At 37.8% G+C, this 19,477-nt stretch overlaps 1 protein-coding gene and 1 long non-coding RNA gene across 3 annotated transcripts; one reads left to right on the top strand and one right to left on the bottom strand.

Moving 5' to 3' along the window:
- Positions 1 to 6,034: 6,034 nt before the first annotated feature.
- LOC6651458 (GATA-binding factor A) lies at positions 6,035 to 11,348 on the top strand. Of its 2 annotated transcripts, none has more exons than XM_047010710.1 (4): positions 6,035 to 6,166; positions 9,412 to 10,011; positions 10,092 to 10,386; positions 10,481 to 11,348. In XM_047010710.1, exons 1-4 carry the CDS (start codon positions 6,140 to 6,142, stop codon positions 11,209 to 11,211), a joined length of 1,653 nt encoding a protein of 550 aa, XP_046866666.1. In that variant the 5' UTR covers positions 6,035 to 6,139; the 3' UTR covers positions 11,212 to 11,348. The 2 variants fall into 2 exon arrangements, with proteins under 2 accessions (XP_046866666.1, XP_046866661.1); XM_047010705.1 differs by having other exon boundaries at positions 9,412 to 10,020.
- Positions 8,938 to 10,530, bottom strand: LOC124460232. Its single transcript, XR_006954165.1, has 3 exons — positions 10,476 to 10,530; positions 9,417 to 10,408; positions 8,938 to 9,338 (listed from the first exon to the last, which is right to left on the bottom strand). It is a non-coding gene; the product is annotated as an uncharacterized LOC124460232 (long non-coding RNA).
- Positions 11,349 to 19,477: the final 8,129 nt, after the last annotated feature.

The raw sequence follows: 19,477 nt of genomic DNA, 5'->3' as shown, positions 1-19,477 counted from the left end.
TAGACAAAAACCTTGACATTAACCAATAACCCTTGCCCCGTGCACTTTCACTCTTGGCCTGAAACTCGGCAATTAACTGCTGGCGCCACCAAATTGCCAAAACAGAGTTCAGACAACAATAACACAACATGACAGCATATATTTGGCATTGCACAAAATGTCCAATAAAATCATTAGTCTTGAGTCATAAAATGAAACTATGCCCAGAAGAGCTCAGGTCAGGTCATGAGTCAAAAGCACTGCGTGTGACCAGTGGCACAGGTTCCACCTCGCTCTCTCTCTCTTTCTCTCTCTCCCACGTATTCGTGCTTAAGCGCCTTTTAATTTATGACACTTTTATGAGACCAAAAATGCAATAAAACTAAAATTGGTTTTCACAAAAAAAAAAGAAGAGGGCAAAAACACATTCCTAAATGGACAAGAGTCTCTGTTTTTGGACAATTGCATCATAAATCTTAACCGAAATCATTTAGCAAGGTTAAGGCCAGGGTTGTCGGTTTGTTAGTCCTGCCGAAGACCCTAAGAAATCCTTAAGGCACAAAACAACAAAGCAAATGTTCAAAAATAAATTTTTGAAACTAAATTATTAGTTAAAAATGACTTTTATCAATATGTACCATTTCTCAAAATATGATATTAGTTTTAAATAACTTTGTTTAGTTTTACGATTATGTACATATGTCTAAAGTTAGCTGATTCGTTCCTTCGCTTAACTGAATAGTTAAGCAACTCTTTTATTTCCCATTTCAATAAACAAATAATTTGACTTAAACTATTTACAGCAAAAATGGGTATATTAACCAAGAATTTATTAAAAAATAGAATATTGAACAATCAGTTCCTGCTTGTCAATTTGAAAGCCTTGATAACTCTACCTCAATAGCTCAATAGAGATGAATAGAGACACACACATGTGTATATGTGTGTAGGTATGTATATGCTCTGCAAAAGTAACAAACTGTAGAAATCTAATTATGCAACTTTTAACACTCGCTCAACGAGCTGGCCTACACACATCAGACATAACCCATGGCCAATATATATTTGTATGTACAATGTACATACAGGTAGGGAACTAGGGGAAAATATGAAACACGCAAAAGTGGCAGCAAACTGGGCAATGATATATTTCTACTGCATTCTTGAAGCAGGTCAACGGGCCAAAAACATGAAGCGAATAGGAAGTCCAGTCAAATGTGACCAAAATGAATGGGTCAGAGGGGTTTTAGAGACGGAGACGGAGACGGAGACGGAGACGGAGATGTAGACGCAACACCACAGGCGACGGCAAACTCATGCCGCGCGTTACGCCACATAGCATGTAATTGCATGTTCGTGTCCTGGCACAGGAGACTTGTTCTGATCCTGCCATTTTCAGGCGTCATCAGTCTGAGTTGCTTGCTGTGTGATCAACAATTCTTGAAACATACAAATGTTATGTACATTTCTGTCATTGTACTATCAAATTAGCTCTCTTCATAAACAAAATCAGTGCGATAAACTGTCATTATTCATAACGTTTTTTTAACGCTTGTATAGACACACACATATATATATGTATATATGTATGCAAATGAATATTGTTCTTTCTTATCAAAGAAATTTCCCCGAGAAGTTTGTGGAAGAATTCCATCTTAAATCTTAAAAGCTTATCGCTCGACTTAGAGGAAACTGAGCTGTTCATATGTATTATAACTTTAACGATAAGGCGTACATTCATAAAATAAAAAATTGGGTTCCTGATAAACTGATTCCGGTAGCATTTATCATCCGATTGGCGCCAAGAATCATAAAAAATCAAACAGTTACAGCTCCGCGTTAGTTGTAATTAATTAATTAAAACAAATACAAAAGGAAAATTCGAAAATCAGGCGAGATCTTTTCACAGCAATCAAAAAAGAAAAACGAATGAATGTAAATTTTTTATACAGCTATTAATTGGTTCGCTCCCCATTCTCTATTCACCACAATGCTGCACTCGCCTCTATCTCTCTCTCTCTCGATCAGTCTTATGTTGATCACAAAAATGTAAATGACAGGCAAGAGGTAAAGGCAGCGGAGAGGGGAGAATATAAGCCGCCTTGACGCCAAGACACTTAAAAGCTTTGGGCATGGACATGGTAGACAGACGAACCGTCAGAGAAGCAAAGAGAGAGGGAGAGAGAGCACCAATGTCGAGCATATTTGAATTCCTTGGACACATTTGGTGTATGGCATTTGTCTGCCCGCGTGCCGAAAACTTGTCACTGGAGCCCACTATTAGTCGGTGTGGTCGCAAATGAGAGAGAGAGAGAGAGCGAGAGAGAGAGAGAGAGCGAGAGAGAGAGAGAGAGACAGATTAATAGATGGAAAATGTTGCCGGTGAAGATCAAACAAAGAATGCTGCTTAATTTAGACGCCACTCATCAGAATCAGCATCGGCATCAGCATCAGCATCAGCATCAGCATCATATCATCTAGGCTTAAAGGACATTGAGAACAAACAAGTTTGTCGCTTAAGTCTTTTGTTTTTTACTTGCATTTCTCCCGTTCAGTTGCTTTCGCACGCTCTACGTTTTGCTTTGACAGTCTGTTACTGTGCTTCTACCAGCATAAAATTGCTTAATTGCCGACTTTATGTTAATTAATTATAAAATAAAAACAAAAAAACAAAATGCATACAAAATAAAACATTATCAGCAAATTGCTTGTGGCAACAATAACAATTAGGCACCATTTCCGCCATCATTCACCCAAGTGAAATGATAAGGCACAAGTGGGCCTCCATATGTATGCATGTGAAGTTGAGACTATATTTTATAGACTGACACTATGTATGTTTGTTGTTGTTGTTTTTGTTTTACACAAAATCACCGATTGGAACAATCAGTTAAATGCTCAAACATGCTTATTTCGTTCTCTTCAGCTCTGGCTTATCATCTGCTATTCAAATTGAGTTCTTTTCTTTTGGAATTCGTAAGTAGCCGCATTTCAATTGCATTTTAGTGGGTTGTCAAGTGTTTTCAATGAGTTGCCCACAATTTGTTGCACACATATGTGTGTATGTATGTGAGTTCTATGACAATTCCAAGTGCGGGCTAAGGCTGCGGTTACACAGTATATATATAAGTAGAGTGGGCGGGTATGGGTGGCAGTGTGATGATTAATTGCTGAGTGAGTCGTTTCTCAAATAAAGTTCTCTCTAATGTTTTTGAGATAGCACAGAGTGCAGAAAGGAATTAACCATTAAGGAGTTCAAAATATGATCAAAGAGTGACGCTGATATTTTCGATTATAATTTTATTTGTGTAAGTAGGAAAGTAAATTTGGTCATAGTATTTTGGTCATACCCATATCATAATGCCATTTTCATTTAGAGACGTCTTCAATCCCCTTTTAAAACATTTTTTAAAAAAGGTCCCGGCAGCTACTACAACGATGAACTATAAATGGGTATCCTATATAAAACCCTCCATAATTACAAGCCCCTCTTAAAATGCTTCAACACTTTTTGTCGCTGTCAGGCGACAGCTGAAATATTCTCATAATTACTTAAAAAAAGAAATAAACAGACAAATTTGAATAAAAACGATATTACGAGCAGACATGGGGCCAGAAAAAAAAAAAAAAAACCTGAAAGATCCAAATCAAGAAAAGAGGTGAACTAAGAGGGCTGAAGATGAAACTGGCGCACTTCACCATTAAGAATCGAACCACAAATCCACTTAAAATCACTACAAAATCCAATAAAGAATTCTTTCATCTTTGCCGAATGTGCCAAAGAGAGCGCAGCAGACAGAGAGAGAGAAAGAGTAAGATAGATGTATAGAAAGTAAAAGAAAGAGAGATCACTACGATGATCATCAATAGAAAATTGTGATTATATAAGGCTCTTAGGGAGGCGGTGATTTTCTTTTGGTGACATTTCATCGTCGGTTCAACAAATGTAAAGAGTTTCTATTCGTTCTCAAAGGATTAGCATTGGAGCCAAGGCAATTATCATTTGTCTGGTTGTTATCAGTAGTTCAGTAATTTTTTCTCCATCTCTCCTTCTTTCTTTCATTCTGGTTCTACTTCTTTCTTTTTCCTCTTTCTTTGGTAATTTTTCATTTCCAGGAAAGCGCGTGCCGTGGCAATTGTTTTTACCATAGGCCTTTCTTTCTGTCCAGCAGCTCGATAAGCTGCATAAAACTTAATCACCCTTGCCAGTGGCCGTAACCAGTACCAGATCGTGTGGATGATCACATTAACGGAGTCTGGCGCATGATATATAAAGCTGTTCACAAATTAAGGTCCATTAGCGCAGCAGGATGTGTCAGCGTAGATTGAAATATGCGCATGTCTGCCTTGCGGTTTTTGTTTTGACATCTTTCGTACCTTTTTTCACTCTTGTTCTTTCTTTTTTTGTTCGTTTTTGCATTTTAATGGAATGAATTTGTTATTGTTGTTGTTGCCGTTGTTTTTTCAATCTGTCAAAGGTGGAGGAGTTAGCCTAAAGAACCTTTTTGTATTCTACTTTGAAAGTGGTATATTTATTTTTTTGGCCTGAAAACTATGGCAAACAAGTTGTGCTAATATTTTAGTACATCAGTTAATCTTTTAAGGTTTGACACTATGAGTTATATTCTCCTTAGATCAAAAAGAGCTCAGCTCAACTTAGCAAATGTGTCTTTCTAAAAGTGCACCATTGTCTATTTTCACATTTTTCAACTTTTTCTGCTTGAGATAAAGTTTACAATTAATTTAGAACAAGCCAATATTTAGTATCAGTAAATAAACAACAAACAAACTTTCCGAATAGTTATAAGAGGTAAATCACAAAAGTTCTAACTCATCAAGGCGAAATGCTAGGATCATTTTCGGAGATGGTAATCTTCTAATCAGATTAATGAGAAACTCGTTTTAGTTGATATTATGCTTAGCACTCAGTAAAAATGTCCACCATTTAATTTATTTACCTGTGGATAATTCTCAATTTGGGGAACGTTTAGTCCTCAAATATTACCTTAAATAGTTTTCAATTAATTGCCCATCATCAATAAGCAAAACAAACACAATCAATGAAAGAATCTGGACGATATTTTAACCAAGATCCAGAGTTAGCGATTTAATGAGCTGCTGACAATGGGCTGTTCCCGGACATACCCCTAATGTAAACACATTGATGATGGTCACAGAGTCTCAGTTTCAGTTGCAGAGAGATTGAGTATTAGATGGGTTCATGATCTTTAAGAGGGATTATATGTAAGTATTCACTCCAAGTGTGCCTACCGTTTGTCCGTTGCTCAAGTGCTGTGGCGACTGCTCGGTTTGAAAACCGACTTCAATTTCTCAAGTACGAGACTTACATGAAATTGACTAATTTTTGTGTGTGCATAAAAATTGAGCGCCGTCTCTACCTCGGCCTCTGACTCGTTCTTTGCCGCTTTGCGACGGCTAAATGCACCTACAAATTTTTACCTGTCAGAGCCTCTTACTGTCCCGCTTGCACACACTCACAGTCACACAAACACACACATACACACACAGTCAAGTGAGAGCACAAGAGGGAGAGGAAAAGTGTGTGTGAAGGCGACGCCTGCAAGTGACACTCCAAAGACGGAGTCAGAGTCAGAGTCAGAGTCCCGGGTCTTAGAATGCCTGAGTCCATTGATGAAATTGACTTTTTATGTTGTTGCCGTTGACTTCTTTCCGATTTTGCGTGTGGTGGCGTCTCAGTTGACGTCAACGTCGATTGTCGTACATCGAACGTGGAACGTTTCATCGTGGCAGCGAATGGAACTGGATTTTTGGGATAAAGTTTTTGTTTACTTTGCGGGCGTTTTTTAGTTTGTTTGTACATCTCAAGGAAGTCGGTCGAATTGTCTCGTTGTGCTCCCAAAAGCAAAGAATAAACGGTCAATGAAATATTACGATAATTTATTGCTATAATTGTGGCCATAAAATACCTTTTAGGTGCCATATAAAATAATAAACATTCCCATAAATGTGTAATAAAACATTATTCACAAATTTAATGCAATTAATTGTTTATTCGTATTTGTGTTTTGTGTTACATATTTTAATTTAACAATTTTAAACTGTGCGTGTTCACATAAATCAAACGGAATTGAACAGTAAATTATTTATTTGCAAATTTCAAATAAATTCAACATAAATCATGGGCATTTTGCTAAGTGATGGTGATGTAAGTTTCATTTACTTTTCGTTCTTAAATATGAATCAAATAAAATAAATGATTAATAAACCTTGATTTTATGGTATATTACAATACGATTCAAACGAAACTTTTGTAATTGATTAAAAGATTTCTTTAGGTTATACACTTCAGAGAACACATTCGACGTTTTTCTCTCAGTGAAATACAAATTTCGAAACGATCAACTTTTCTGTTTTCACAAGTAAACAAGTGTATAAAATGACATACAATTAGTACGTTGTATTCAAGATTTTTTTGGGAAGAATTCAACAGTTGATGAAATTAAGACGAAAAAAAATACTTTCCTTAACATACGTTAAGATTCATATCCGTTAGAGGCAAATGATCAATGAATGAGTCAAGTGTATTAAGTTGTTAGGACATCAAGTGAAGCTAAGTGAAGTGGATTAAAGTGAAGTTGAGTGGCATGCAAACGGGATCGCTTCCTTGCTTGACATAGAGCGCCAGCCAGATGGACTACCCGGTTCTTGTTGTCATATACTTGCCATGGCTTCTAGCCACATATAAAAAACCACTTAAAGCCCCACATTAAACCTAAGTATTTTTCATTCACTCCATTTCCCCATTCGCCAAGCCTCTCTCAAACTGGGCTCAAGTGGTTTTCTCTGTTTGTTTTTATTCCTTCATTTGCGGTGACAAATTATTAACGTTGTACTCATCGTCCTCTCATCAGCATCATCAGATCATCTTGGCTCATCTCGGCTCTCGGCTCTCTGGGGTTCATTTTTATTAAATTGATTTTTTATTGCTGTTTATTTTAATTCCTCGCCTTCGCCGATGGCGTTGATATTTCTTCGACTTCGTTGTTTTTTTTTTTTTTTTCTTTTTGCTTTTTGTACCTTTTCTTAATTTTCAGGCCGCATTTTAATAAGCGCCGATTCACAATACCAATCCTTTGCATGCCGTTGATCTCTTTCTTCTGATTCTCCTTTGATTCTTCTTTAAGCAACTGCAGCATGTTGTTGACAATTTTTCGTGTGGTCGCCGACTTCTTTGATCTTCCACCGTCCAAGGGCTTTGTCCGCATATGGCGCTCCCTTTGATCGAGTGATCTTCTAAAGGGAGCGACATTATTATGAACGCGTGGTCAACTCTTTGATAGCCGTTGTTGGGCTTGAATTTTGTTTTTTAGCCAGACTTTTACCGATTTTTACTACTAAGCTTATATTTAATTAGTTTAATGTAAAATTAAAAAGATATAAGGATTTTTCTTTTTTAATAACTTTTACCTATAATGATACGTGAGAGAAGTGAAAATATTTCTTAGTTATTCAGCATTGATTTCCGATTTATTAAAGTTTAGCTCTAAAATTCATTGTTTTCGCCATTTGCTCTAACCGTCGGCAAGTTTTCAAAATTATATTGAAAACGAAGGCCATCTGTTTAAAGAACAAGAGTGCCAAAAAGTCAATAGGAAAGACAGGAAAATGAATTCAAAATTAAAAATTTCATACATCATCGCATTAAATATTTGGGATAAGATAAAGACGTCAAATGATTTCTGGTTTATTTGCTTTTTTTATTCTGTAGGACTCACATATATTTCGTATATGTATGTGTATGTATGGGTATGTATGGGTATGTATGGGTATAAATAAGAATATGCAATTGGCGCCTTAATTGATTTTGATGTGAGGCACACATTTCATTGTTTGCGCTGTTGTTGCCTTTGACTCATTTTGGTTATTGAACTTTTGTAAGCAAAACAAACACCAACAGCATTTTGAAATTCAAAAAAGCATATTTCGAAAATAAAATAAACAGACAACAGCACTTGAGCGCCTTTTTGATGTAGTGCAAAAATGTTGAATGAACAATGAACAATTTTTATCATTTCGATTTGATTGTTGTGTGTTGAAAGTATCAAAATGTCAAGGTATTAAAATAAAAACTAGTATTCGAAAATTGAACCAAATACATATTGTTACTTGTTCAATTAATATTGACGTTAATATCATTTGATTATTATGAATTGGGATTATTTAATTTCCGTTAACAGGTGAAAAAGGCCTTAAAACACAGTTTCTAATAATTAGTTTGAATCGTTTAGAGTTTAGTAACTTTTATCTATAAATATTATTATCTAATTAAAATCGTTAAACGCCAATTCAGGAAAAAAATTTTTAACTACTTTCATATGCACCAACAATAAATTAAATCGACAATATTAATTCGAGTTCTAAATCCGAATACTAAATCGACATCAAAGTCAATCTTCTGTCTGAAAGAAAAAGAGAAAATGGCATTTCAACTTCTTTTAGTTAATAACCAGAAGTTAGGACTATCTTTTACTCTGTTCAGCCCAGAAATATAAAGAAATGCGGCTTAAAGGCTTTCATGTTATTTACTTATTCATCAAAATTCAAGATGAAAAAACTGAGATTGTGTTTTTTAAATTAGTAAACAACAGTAAAAGAAATTACATGAAAATGATATTGTGTAATTTATAAAAATAAAAGTGGATCTTTAATTTATATAAGGACAAATTTGATATGATAAATGCGGAGCAATTCCCTTGTTTTTTTTTTTTTGTAGATTGCATATTAAAGATCATTACAAAAAAAAAATCTTTTATGTTAACTTTTCAAATCTTAAATCGAATAAACTAATACATATTAAAGTCTTTTAGTTAATGCAAACTAAGACTTTTGTTTGATCAAATTACAAGATTTAAAAATCGAAAAAAATTTTGTATCATTTATCAAATTTTTAAAGAATTGATGAGACTTAAATATCATAAAATCAAATTTTCTTTCGTACACAAATTTGTAGGTATTAGAAAATAAAAGTTATTAAAAAGAGTCATCTAACTATCTTAAAGATAATATTGCAAGAGTATTTAATCTTCGATTCGGCCCAGATTATCTTGATCCTTAGGCAAACAATAGCAGTGAGCCACGAGATAAATGCTTGCCGATGCCCCAATATACAGAAACCGATTCAGATATAGACACATACTCATTCAGAGCGCCATTACGTGTAAGAGATGGAACTGCTAAAGGGCAGAAAACGAGTTCCACTCTCTTTCGCTCTCGTCATCTTGGTGCACTCTCTCCCTTTTTCTTGTACATGGTTGCAAGATTTCGAAATCAAAATGGCTGCCAGCCAATCAACGATGAGTCGCCCAATGAGACCAAATCTGTTGGGGGAGAATGCTATAGTTGAATATATGACAAGATATTAACAAATTAACTACGCTTAATTCTTTACAGTCTACCTCGGATCAGCAGTCCAGCGTCGATAATTATCAGAACAGGCAAGTGGCCCCCATTGCGGCCGCTGCCAGCTCCAAGATGTATCATTCGAGTGCTGTGGCAGCAGCCGCCTACACAGATCTTGCAGCAGCGGGTAGTGCAGCAGCAGCAGCCGGTGCAGGAGTGGGTGTTGGCATTGGCGCCTCGGGATACCATCATCAGCAGGCGGTCAATGCACCGGTCTACGTGCCTTCAAACCGCCAGTACAACCATGTGGCAGCTCATTTTGGTAGCGCCGCTGCACAGAACGCTTGGACCACGGACAGCTTTGGCTCGGCCCATGCCCAGTTGCCGGCGCAGTTTTATACACAGAATGCAGCCGTTATGATGGGATCCTGGCGCAGCGCTTACGATCCAACTGGTTTCCAACGATCATCACCGTATGAGAGTGCCATGGACTTTCAGTTTGGAGAAGGACGCGAATGTGTCAACTGTGGGGCCATTTCGACCCCACTCTGGCGGCGAGATGGAACTGGCCACTATCTATGTAATGCTTGCGGGTTATATCACAAAATGAATGGCATGAACAGGCCGTTGATTAAGCCCAGCAAGCGCCTGGTGAGTGCAGTGAGTAATCCAAAATCAAATATTTGTAGTGAGCATTATAATGCTAACCAATACATATGTCTCCCACACAGACCGCTACACGGCGACTCGGACTTTGCTGCACTAATTGTGGCACTCGCACCACCACTCTCTGGCGGCGGAATAACGATGGTGAACCAGTATGCAACGCCTGTGGACTGTACTACAAACTCCATGGCGTCAATAGGCCATTGGCCATGCGGAAGGATGGAATTCAGACACGAAAACGGAAACCCAAAAAAACGGGCAGTGGCACAGGAGTGGGAGTGGCAGTTGGCGCGGGAACTGGAACAGGAGCAGTTGGCAGCACAAGTCTCGATGCCATTAAGGAGTGCAAGGAGGAGCATGGTAAGTGTAAAAAGACAATTCTCTGAAATTGTACAGAAATTGTAAAATTCAAATGATTGATTTGATGTGTACATTTTTGTGTTTCTCACTTCAGATCTGAAGCCATCTCTTAGTCTAGAGCGTCATGGAATCAACAAGTTGCACACGGATTTAAAAATGACTCAGCATCAGCATCATGCCCAGCAACAACATCAAACGCATCAGCAACAACAAGCACATCAGCAATGTTTTCCGCATTACTCTCAGACCACGGGTCAGAGTCAGGGGACACAGCAACAGCAGCAGCAGCAGCAAACACAGAGCCATCAGACACATTCTGGTGGTAGTCATCAAACGCAGCTGAATACAAGGCAACTGCATTCTACTGGCTCTCAGTTGTACACGCCCAGCAGCAGTAGTTCTGCCTCCGCATATACAACACACAGCAGCAATGCAACTGCTCCGGACACGCCCACTTTGAGCAATGGAACACCCTCGCCGCATTATCAACATCATCATCATCATCATCACTCCCATCATCAGCCTGGCCATCCTGGCATGAGTGTCAGCGGAATGGGTGGAATGGGGGTAGGTGTTGGTGTGGGTGGAATGGCCCATCATTTGCATGCAGCGGCAGCTGCTGCTGCCTATGGCGTTAAAACTGAAACGAATGCCACCAACTATGACTATGTGAACAATTGCTATTTTGGCGCATCATTTGGGGCACTCAGTGGTGCGGCAGCTGCGTCAACGGCTGCCATGGCAGGCGGAGGAGCCAGCGATTTGGCCGGCTATCATCATCAGCATAATGTCATCCAGGCAGCCAAACTAATGGCGTCTTCTTGAAACAAGGGCTCTGCTCTGTGATCTCCTACCACCAACCCTCCTCCCTATTGAAAAGACTTTAGCGCATAATTAAATATCAAGTATAAGATTGTAAATTTGTTGTACAAATTACATGTGGTCTCCCTACATGACATTTACACGTGTTTCGTTAATTCTAAAAAATCTATTTTAGACTCTGATCACATTTTGCCTTGGTAAGTATGTAAGATGTCCTAAAAAATCGATTAGCCATTTAATATGTATTGTCATAGAAAGTAAATTAAATTTAAATATGTAATTCCTTTTAATAAATATTTAATCTAATGAAATCAATAAGTAGTTAACTTTTGTTTTAATCCCATGGCAAAAGTAAACTCAATGTACCGAAACTACTCTCAATGTAACATTTGTAGAATCCAAACTCAATAGTAAAGACCAATGGTTCTTAATATTTATTTATACAAAATCTTACAAAATATCATATTTTAACAAAGATTGAGGATAATACACACATGTATTTGTTTTTTAAATACATCTAAAATAGAAAGTAGAATATTACATCTTATCAAATATTTAGTACCTTCAACTGGAATGTGGACAGTTAATATGAATTGAAATCAATATATAAAATACAGGTTTATATGTTCATTGAATTTCGGCGATTGTTCTTGCTACCTTCAAAATTATGCGTTCGCACCCATTGTTCAGCAATTTGAATCGATTCTAGCACTTTCGGTTTGTTTCTATAAAAAGGTAGTTTTTGTGCACGATTTAGTATATTACAATAACTATCACGATATGAGTTGAAGGCTTCCCGAGAGCCACCTGCCTGAAGTATTTTCGGGATCCATTCCGACTGAAGTTTATCTATTTGCCGCCCAACACCATAATTGACATCCCTATTTGCCAACTGTGTATGCCCAAGCAGTTCCTCTACTTGCTTCTTTATTTCTGGGTATCTTTCTAGCTCAGGATGTATTCCACATCGAAACACATGACAATTGTGATAATTTTTATCTGTACTGTGTCCATCTTGCGACTGACTTGCACCGCTTATTAGAATTTTATCTATAGGAATTCCAGTTGTTTTGGAAATCTCTATTAATTTATCTGTTAAATACTCCACACGATAAAAGCGATCATATAAATGAGTTTCCCTTGATGTAGGATGTTCCTCTACTAGCTTCCCAGTCTTTTTATCTCTTTTCAGAACGTATTTGTTCTCATACCGTAAATTACCCTGAGCATCCTGCTCAGTTGATTCCTCATCTCTTACTGATCTGACCGCTTTTCTTCCACCATATAAATCTAAGTCAAAAGGAACCCTGTGATAGCCGTGTTTTATGTTGTCTATGATAATTTCATTGTTTGTTATTTCATTTGCTATTTTATTGCGGAACTCATCTGAAGTCATTTGTTCTCTAAATTCATTGGGTAAAGACTGATAAAGGCAATCATTCTTCTGTTTACTCTGATTGTACGACGACTCATCATCGGCAGGTCCGGTCATATAATGATTTTCGTTTAGACTGATACAAATAGTTAGAGCTTTTCGATTTTCAGGGCAAACTGAGTTGACTTCTTGCTGCAATTCGTCGTGGGCGTCGACTACTATATTCACTGAACAATTCATTGCCTTCGAAATAACGTAGGCTGCCGCCGTAACGCAAGTCATATCCATGGGAACACCTTCTTTAACGATTTCAGCTACAACTTCCGGACTTCTAGTGTTTCGCATAAGCTTTAGAAGCTTCTCATGGTAAGTTTTTTCTAACAGGTCATACTCGGTTTTTCCCAATTGTTTTTCTTTTTCACTGTTAAATTCTTTTTTGGCCTTTTGAAATTCATCATTGTCTTTTCTGTCATTGTATTTCTGATACATATCGCATACATAGTTTACAGCACTGTCCTTAAGAATATTCAGACCCATGGCAACAACGGGAGCTGCGACTTTTTCAAAGAATATTTTTTTCATTTCCTTTTGAAGCATTTCTTTAGTTTTGTCACCAGCTTCTTTTAGAAACTTAACGCTGCTGTCATTTGAAGCTTTCGCCACTTCACCCTTCGATTTGGATTGTTTTTCGCATTCAGATTTTAAATGTTTTAAAAAGGATTGGGTCATGAAAATGATTAAAGCAATTATAATACCTTTTTCAAGAGCGAATATGGCCGCTTTAGCAATTTTTAGATAACGAGTATGATCTTTTTGTTTTCTCTGTTGAGCAATCGATAAAAAACTTTCACGAAGTGTCTCAATTGTTTGATTGGTCTTACGATAGAATTCTATATTGTTTGTTTGATGTGTGAAAAAAACAGTTGTTGTGGTTTGAAGAAATTGCATACCATTTTTTGCACCATTTCTCTTGTGTATATTTTTAAAAATATCTGATGCCTCTTTTTTATCGATTTCAGCAGAATAAGCAACGGCGACAACACTGAAAACCTGGTTGAAAAAGTCTCTTAGATATGTCTCAATTACATAATTAACAGAACAACTCCAAACACCATTGGCAATGCCCATGCCTGCCGACTTAACAATGTCCATTACAACTGCCTTAGCCACAGTTTTCTTTCCCACAACATTAATAAGTTGTTTGCCAGTCATTTTAGACACCTCTTTGCCACTTTGCATTAATCCTGGGCCAACAAGTTTCTGTCCGTAAACCGAAACATTGGATGAACCAGTGAACCAAGCTCCGATACCACAGGTTACTGCAGATATTGCAGCGTTGAAAATTTTGTGTTGTCTGTAATCACCCCAGGTCAAATACCCTGAAAAAACTGAAGAGATGGCAAACATTAAATCGCCAATGCCTTGCTCCAAACAGAAGGTTCCAGCAACATTTCCGAATATCGGGAACAATTGTAACACAGCTCCAAGTGCTATCTGAGATATTCCAATTACTGTGACCAAAGTGGATCTTATGAAAAATGCTGTGGTCCATTTTCTTTCAGCCAATTCGACTAGCTGTTTGAATCCATTGAGTGAAAACCGGTAAAATTCTTCGGCCATACCAAAATTTTCTTTAGTAGACATCTCAGATAAAGGCTTCAATGAACCATCAGGAGATTCTAGAGTTTCCGAAATTGCTTTGGAAGTGCTCAAAAGATTAAAGATTGATGTGTTTATATTTTTATCTGGGAATTCAAGAATCCCTTCAATTTGTTTTAAACTTTTGTCAGACACTTTTGTTGGTACTAAAATGCCATCTTGAATAAGATCCATTATCAAATTGTTGTGGGGCTTAGATAATAATCCTAGTTTGATAGCATAAGATTTATCAGCCAATTGTGATCTTAGCCGCTCGAGCTCATCTCTGTAACAAAAACGCTGCCTTAGAAGGTTATGCGTGGCATTCTCATATACAGGATAATCCGGCACCAACTTCGCGTCTGACATATACTCAAATGACTCTTTCAGACCGTATTCTGAGGAGCCATGTCTTCTTTGAACTATTATTCCATTTTTGACAAGTCCTTGTATGATTTTGAGTGCATCAGGCTCTCCGATATTAACGTTTTTGAAATCAGAAATACATAACGAATCAAAATGACTAAATTGCACAGAGTCCATCCTATTCTCATCTACTTTAGCTCTGTAATGGAAAGAGAGGCTGTTGGTGTGCTTTAATATGCTGTACCATTTTCTGCCAATGGCTGCTTTAAATGATTGTCTGTCAACTAAAATGTGCTCTGAATTCGGTTCGATCCCTGACAGCCAAACATTATCAGGGGAGACATTTACTTTGGTCAATTGATTCGTAGAAAAAAGATTTTCCACCGTTTCTCCGATTCCGGAATGAAGGCTTTTAATATTCTGCATTTCAAACGAAACAAGCTTCATTCCGTTTTTGAGAACCTTTTGGTGAATAAGATTTTGAAAGAAATGCCCTCGACTGGGTAAAATAATTGATTTCTTTAACAACTCTTTAAAATAAGCTTCACTCTTAAATTGGCTGTTTTGCCATTTCAAAAGAAAGTCATTGAGTTCGTTGGCACCGTATTCGGTAGCGATTTTTTTTACCCTCTCTGCTTCAAAAGATCCGATTTTGGGCTTTGTTAAAACGTCCTTAATAATTAAAGTATTGAAGATGTCAAAGGCCCTGTCAATTGGAATATTAGCATCACTAATCGATTTTACAGTGATAGGATATCCGAAAATGCCCTGGATACTATCTATAATCAGTTCGTAAATATGTGCCAGAGCTGCCTGCTGTTGTTTGTAAGCATCGATTTGAAGTATACTCTCTGTATTTTTGAACTTAAGAGTATCGACGATCGCTCCAGAGATCTGTGCGTTGACGGAATGTTGATTGAGTATCCTCATAGCGGCTTGCAATTCTTTTTGGAACTCATTTATCTTTCCACATTTAATTAAAGCAAACGCTTTGTAGTAATGCGCTGAATCGCAAAAATGTGGCTCCATTTTAATGACTTGATCGAATAACTGGATAGCGTAGGCTCCCCAATTCATTTTATTGGCAAAATGCAGTGCCAGCTTTACTGTTTGTATTGGGCTATCGCGGACCCATGCAGCTGCGTTTTTATACTTTTCTGAGTCAGTGATGAAGTCCCCCACTTTATTTAACAGTTTACCGCTGGAATACGCATCTGAAAATGAAATTGAGGTGTTTAGGTCTTTCAGGTTAGAGATGAATTCCGTCAATTTTCGTAGCACTTGTTTGCGGCTCATTTCAGATGCGCAATTCTGTATGAGCTTGCTGTTTGAATCCAACCAGAATGCCCATTTTTCCAAGACAGCATCCATCAATATAGCTGAAAGTTCTGCATCAGTACTTTTCTCAACTTCGTTATCGGTGAATTTCGTTTTAAAATCATTAAGCATGTCTTTTGAAATAATCATCTCTACCAACCTCAGGGTGAAGGATGCAGAGGAATATCTTTTTAAATTCAAATATGTTTTATGAAATTCCTGAAAACAGTCTTCTTCCAATAGTATCTGGTTTTCGTAATAAAGCTTCACTTCGGATAGACGTCTCACTTCCTCCTCATTTCGCTCGTTCTTTAATCGAAAGATATTTGAACGTCGTTTGGCGCCTGTGACCGGATCAGATTTTGAATTGGGGTCGATTATGATTAGCTGAGCCGTTCCCTTTTCACCACATCTTGCAGTGCGCCCAAAAGCTTGCTCCTCAATTCTAACATTGCTGGGCAAATAGGAGAGTATAACGTGCAAGCCACCAGCCTGGCTTAGTTCATTAGACACTTTGATATCCGTGCCACGTCCTGCCAAATTTGTCGCGATAATTATTTCACCTTTGGCTAAATCTTTGGTGCCCTTTACAAGGTCAAATTCATTATACTCTCTAGTATAAAGAAGAGCCTTGCCTCCAATCGTATTGAACAAATCTTCAGCATCTTTTACAGTTTCTGCAATTATCAGGACAGACCGACCAAACTCGGTGAGGTTCTTGGTCTCATTGTGTATACGCTTGGCCCACTCAGTGGAGTTTGGACAAACAACTGGCGGGAATTCCTCCAGCTGCTTAACCTTGGCTGTGGGTACAGTGAAAAAATCGACGCCGTGCATCTGGGTTAGAATATTCCTCTCAACCTCAGAACCAAGAGTGCCTGTTAATCCATAAAGGTTCTTGTATAGTTTGAAGAAGGACACGTTTGATGTAAAGACAGCTTTTAGACTCTGCAAAGTAACCTTGCAATTGTGTTTCAGCTGCAGAAACTGATGAAGTCCTTCATCCCATTGCGAACTCGTCTGATCGGTTCCAGTGCCCTTATCAAGTATAATAATTTGTGGACTACGGCTCGAACTAGCTGCCCCAGTTCGATCGACGTCGACAACATAATCCACGCCGTCTGCCATAAAGAATGCATAAAATGCACTCTGTATCCATCTATCTAAATGTCGTTCCACAAAGTCCCTCAAATAATTGGGTAGATATATGCGCCTCTGCCTTTGTAGACAACTTGTTATTAGATATACCAGGCGGCTACTGTAAATTAAATATTCTGAAGAAGAAAGAATATTTTTTATTTTGTCTTCATCGATTTCGTACACTTTAACTTTTCCCATTTTATCGATGATGTTGCCGTTGATTAAAGAGTTCCACAGATCTGAGATTTGTAGCTTCGATAGCTTTGGATCGATTTGTCCTATGTCAGCAACGGTAATCAACCCATAGAGGTCCCTCAAGACTGCTTCACGAATGGCTGGAGCATTGAAACATTCGACTGGGTTCGCAGGCTTACATACCCAAGACCAAATAAAGATATAAACGCTCTCCAATTTGTCCATACCGGGAAGATCGTGAGACAAATAGAGCATATTATTTCCCTTATCAAGCAGCATGCTGTCAACTTCATCCACAATCACGTTAACCTGGTTAAAGTTCCGTTTGCCCAAAATATTTTTTCCGTAGAAATGATCGAGCAAATAGTCTCTTTGGAAGTTCGAAAGTTCTCCATATATCACCTTAGACGAATAGGCAGTCTTACGCTGTTCAATCTCTTCATTACAGTTATGTGATACCTCGACTTTAAAGTGTTTATATATATCGCTGTTAATTTCGGCGTCCCGTTTGGCCAATACCGATGAGCTGGTCACAATGTCTACTTTTTCACCACACAACGTCTTTATTAACGCGGCTGTCACGACAATCAATGTCTTGCCCTCCCCGGTTGATACCTGGGCGAGAGTGCTGTGTTCATTTTTGAGCAACAAAAGGACGGCCAATTTTTGAGTATTCCGTAAGCGATATTTCCGCTTCATCAGTATGACCTCGTCTATCCTCTCCAACTGTTTGGCATGCCCATAGTCGGGTATGGTAATGGCTTTTTCAACCTGTGGCACTAGTTCTTTGATACTCTCTGAAGTGTTGGCATTTCTTTGAATGATATTCGTCAATTCTTTTAGACTTCGGTCATTGGTACCTTCAGCAAATGTTTTCGTCATTTGTTGAAACCATGCTTTCATACTAATGGCTTTCAGCTGTTCGAGATGCTTATCAGTTATCATCCAATTTTGCGATGAAATCTTGCTCATTAAATTAATTAAAAGGCCCTTTTTAGACATAAATATGACGTCCCTCTGACAATCCCCTTTTTCTTTCAGAGCTGTCAACAACTTGCTGGTAAAGTTTTCACCGAAAATATTTTTTATAATTTCAACATAGTAGCATAATTTTTCCAATTCCTCATCGTTGGCCCAATGTGCAATCTTGGAAAGCGTAAAAGTCCAGAAAACGCTTCTTAGAACATATGGCCATTGCACAAGCTCGAGTTCATTTACATTGATTTCTTGATTCGGCATTTTGCTTAACAGATCCAGTATCTCTTCAACGCATTTCTTTGTTAGAGAACTTCTTTTACTTCTAGCCAGCTGTTGTCCAAAACAGATGAGAATATTTTTGTTACCTAACTTTGATAGGAAACCACGCCATTTCAGTTTGTTGGGAAGTTGTTCTCCAAAAAACTCCTCCAGCTCAAGCAAGATAACTTCATCGATCCAGTTCTCTTGATTATGGGCAGCAATTATCCAGGTGAGAAACAAATCGGTGCCATTCTGACCATTCTCAGCTGCATAATTAAGGGCGTAGTTTATGATGTATTTCAGCTCGGAACTGGACACTCGAATCGCTTCATGGGCAAAGTGTTTAGACAGAAAATATAAAATGCCTCTCTGTCCTGATAGATGAAATTTTAGCATTGGTAGTCTTTTTTCTATTTCGCAGTTTTGGGGAAAGTTTTCAGCTATGTCCTTAATGGCATCTGCTTCGTTGGAGTAGTTTTGCTGATAAAATTCTTCGAATTCATCTTCAGAATAACGGTTTTTGTTGACGAAGTTTCCGTCGGCCAAATAGTTATGAAATTGCGAACTTGTATGAAAGTTTTGCACATCCATCATGATTTTTCGATACTGCAGGCATTTACGCTGCCGCTCAGCTATTAACTGCTGAATGGCATCGTTTAATGTTAGACGCTCGAACATATGAGTTATATATAGTATCATTTTCGCGCTTGGATTGAGATTCAAATGAAGCTCAAGGTCATTCGATTCAAGTTCAATATAAACTCTTATATTTATTTCAAAAATATTGGCCAGCAGATTTAAATAAATTCTCGATTCACACCCATTATCAACAAGGTATTTCATAAAACTTTTATAGACATTGTCGTTTTCGACACAGTATTCATCGATTGCATCAGGGAATGCAATAAGGCCTTTCTTTTTTTGCATTAAATGAAAATTGTAAAGTTTGTGAAACTTTTTCAGATCGCTGTGGGCAAGTTCTGCGTTCCCAGCTTCAAG

The sequence above is a fragment of the Drosophila willistoni genome, chromosome 3R (assembly GCF_018902025.1).
Source record: "Drosophila willistoni isolate 14030-0811.24 chromosome 3R, UCI_dwil_1.1, whole genome shotgun sequence".
Classification (NCBI taxonomy): Eukaryota; Metazoa; Arthropoda; class Insecta; order Diptera; family Drosophilidae; genus Drosophila; species Drosophila willistoni.
This window is presented reverse-complemented; position numbering and strand designations above follow the sequence as displayed.

Excerpts from the sequence above, each read along its gene's own strand:
- LOC6651458 (XM_047010705.1), top strand. The coding sequence starts at position 6,140 with ATGGGCATTTTGCTAAGTGATGGTGAT. Across the intron at positions 6,167-9,411 it reads TTTTGCTAAGTGATGGTGAT|TCTACCTCGGATCAGCAGTC; the intron begins GTAAGTTTCATT and ends AATTCTTTACAG. Across the intron at positions 10,387-10,480 it reads GGAGTGCAAGGAGGAGCATG|ATCTGAAGCCATCTCTTAGT; the intron begins GTAAGTGTAAAA and ends TTCTCACTTCAG.